General features: G+C 67.4%; 1 protein-coding gene across 1 annotated transcript in view; it reads left to right on the plus strand.

Annotated features, from left to right (window-relative positions):
- CDHR5 (cadherin-related family member 5) overlaps positions 1-2,653 on the plus strand; it is a gene marked incomplete at its 5' end in the record, with an annotated part of 7,869 nt that overhangs the window by 1,895 nt on the left and 3,321 nt on the right. Inside the window, 8 exons of the mRNA XM_014534005.1 lie at positions 3-98; positions 643-733; positions 853-950; positions 1,044-1,244; positions 1,347-1,460; positions 1,533-1,617; positions 1,706-2,213; positions 2,479-2,584. Of these exons, the coding sequence (XP_014389491.1) occupies positions 3-98; positions 643-733; positions 853-950; positions 1,044-1,244; positions 1,347-1,460; positions 1,533-1,617; positions 1,706-2,213; positions 2,479-2,584 (1,299 nt within the window). The remainder of the gene's footprint in view (positions 1-2; positions 99-642; positions 734-852; positions 951-1,043; positions 1,245-1,346; positions 1,461-1,532; positions 1,618-1,705; positions 2,214-2,478; positions 2,585-2,653) is intronic.

Below are 2,653 nucleotides of genomic sequence, written 5' to 3' on the forward strand. Positions count from 1 at the left end.
ACCGGCGGCCGCCCTGGTTCCTGCCCTGCCTCTACTCAGACCTTCACATCTGCGTCCAAGCCCAGTACCACGGGGCCATCCCCACAGGCCACAAACTGGTACTGGAGGGGGGCGGGGGGCGCGTGGGCTGGGTGCCCTGGGGCCAAATTAAATCATGACTTTTAAACAGCTGTGAGCATTGTTTTGTAAACCAATCTTGTCTAACCCTCTGCCCGCGAGTGGTGAGCCAACGCCTCTGAAATGAGAATGAAGTGGACAGGGCCCAGCTGTCCTGGGGCAGAGCCAGACCCAATGGGGCGGGGGGGGGGGCTGGTGGGCCCTGAGGGGCTGCTTGTCCCTGCTCCTGCCCCGAGGGGTGCACAGAGGCACCGGAGGGGATCCAGAACCTCCCCTCGAGCTGCCCGTCCCCAGGGGTGCCACCTTCTGAGACACCCATCGCTCAGGCCAATCCCATGTCTTTGGGCAAGATGACTCATTACCAACGGGTCCATGAGGGTGTCCTGGGTCATCCTGCGGAGGACAGGCCCCTCCCGGGGCGTGGAAGGGCGGGGTGTTCCAGGCACTGTGAGGGGAGGGGAGGGGAGGGGCCGAGCTGGAGCCTTCACACCAGCCCACGGACTCTCCTCCCCGCCGTCCCCACAGCCAGCCCCTCTCACCCTGCGACCTGGGCCCATCTATGCCGTGGACGGGGATCGGGGCATCAACCAGCGGATCATCTACAGCATCCTGAGGGGTGAGTGAGCCAGGCCCCAGCGTCTCTCCACTTAGCACCCGACCCAGACCCACCCCCACGTGGGCAGAGCCAACTGGGACCCTGGAGGGGGCCGGCCCAACCCTCCTGCATCCCCCCAGGAAACGAGGATGGCACTTTTGTCATCAACGCCGACTCAGGCAACCTCACCATGGCCAGGAGCGTCCCCAGTCCCAAGACCTTCCTCTTGCTGGTCAAGGTGGGTGCCCTGGCCCGGTCTCCAGGCCCCTCCCTGAGCCCCAGGGCGCAGGACTCGTCCTGCAAGGACTCACTGCTGCCCCCCCCACCCCAGGGTGAGCAGGAGGACCGGGCCCGGTACTCAGTGACCCAGGTCACCGTAGAGGCCCGTGCCGCCGCGGGAAGCTTGCCCCGGTTCCCGCAGAGCCTGTACCGCGGCGCCGTGCCTCTGGGCTCTGGTGTGGGCGTGGCGGTCAAGGATGCAGCGGACCCCTCCCAGCCCCTGAGGATCCAGGCCCAGGACCCCGAGTTCCCAGTAGGTGCCGCCCGGTCCCTGGGCGGGCCTGGCCTCCCCTCTGGGGGTGGGTGGGGGCCATGGGGGCAGCCTGGGCCCAGCGCTCACTGGGGCCCTGTCCAGGACCTCAACTCGGCCATCACTTACGAAATCACCAACAACTCCGACTTCCGGATGGACGGGGAGGCGGTGCTGACCGCCACCCCGCTGGGGCAGGCTGGAGTCTTCTATGCAGAGGTGAGGAGCCGCAGCGCCTGAGGGGCGGGGTCCGGGGGCACCTCAGAGGGACAAGCCCCCTTCCCTCCCTAGGTGCAGGCCAAGAACACGGTGACAGCGGGCACAGCGACCACAGTGGTGGAGATCCAGGTCTCCGAGCAGGGGCCGCCCCCCACAGGTGAGTCTCCGCCTGGTGACCTCAGGGAGGGATCTTGCTGGGGCCTGCTGGGGACAAAGGCAAGCGGAGCTGTGTCCCCGGCCCCCAGGCCCCCCAGGTTCCCCAACACCCCCAGAGACTGGAAGAACAACCCGGCCCTCAAGCAGCTCCACTTCGGAAGCCCCCAGGCCCCCCGAGCCTTCTCAGGGACCCTCCACGACCAGCTCTGGGGGGAGCATAGGCCCGCACCCCACCTCAGGCACCTCTACTCCGGAACCCCCCAGGCCCCCCAAACCTTCTCAGGGACCCTCCACGACCAGCTCTGGGGGGAGCATGGGCCCGCACCCCCCCTTAAGCACCTCTACTCCGGAAGCCACCAGGCCCCCCAAGCCTTCTCAGGGACCCTCCACGACCAGCTCTGGGGGGAGCATGGGCCCGCATCCCCCCTCAGGCACAACTCTGAAGCCACCTGCCTTGTCCACGCCTGGGGGCCCCTCGAGTGTGGGAACCAGCACTTCCCCCTCATCAGCCTCATCTAGTGGGGGCTCACAACAGACCTCAAAGCCAGGTACCTCCCAAAAGTGCCCAGGGCCCAGCAGAACCCCTCACCCTCAGTAGCACCCCGGGGCCCTGGAGTCACCCTTGTTCCCTGACCATGAAGCTGGGTGATCCTGGGAATCACTGTAGGGCCTGCCCGGCCCCGCCCCGCCCTGCCCCAGGTTGGACCAGCAGGGCCATGTGGACTGTGAAATCCAAAGGGGGGAGCCCTGGGAGGTAAACTGGGGTATGTGTGTGTGTGGCAGACCAGAAGCCACAGTTCCCAGGCCGCCCACCCCACTGGCCCAGCACTGTCCTTGCCTCCCACCTGGACCCTCCCTTCAGCAGCCTGGCCCCCGGGGTCCCTGGGAACACAGCCTCTGGGGGCAGGAGAGCTGGGGGGGGGGCACTGGCCTGGCCTGTCCCAGGGCGTCTGAGCCTGACCACGCTGGTAAGGGAAGTGCCGGGCTGAGCTGACAGAGGGGCGGTGGTGTGGCCTGCAGGCTCGACCGGGACTGGA

This window comes from Myotis brandtii, unplaced genomic scaffold, assembly GCF_000412655.1.
Source record: "Myotis brandtii unplaced genomic scaffold, ASM41265v1 scaffold1236, whole genome shotgun sequence".
NCBI lineage: Eukaryota > Metazoa > Chordata > Mammalia > Chiroptera > Vespertilionidae > Myotis > Myotis brandtii.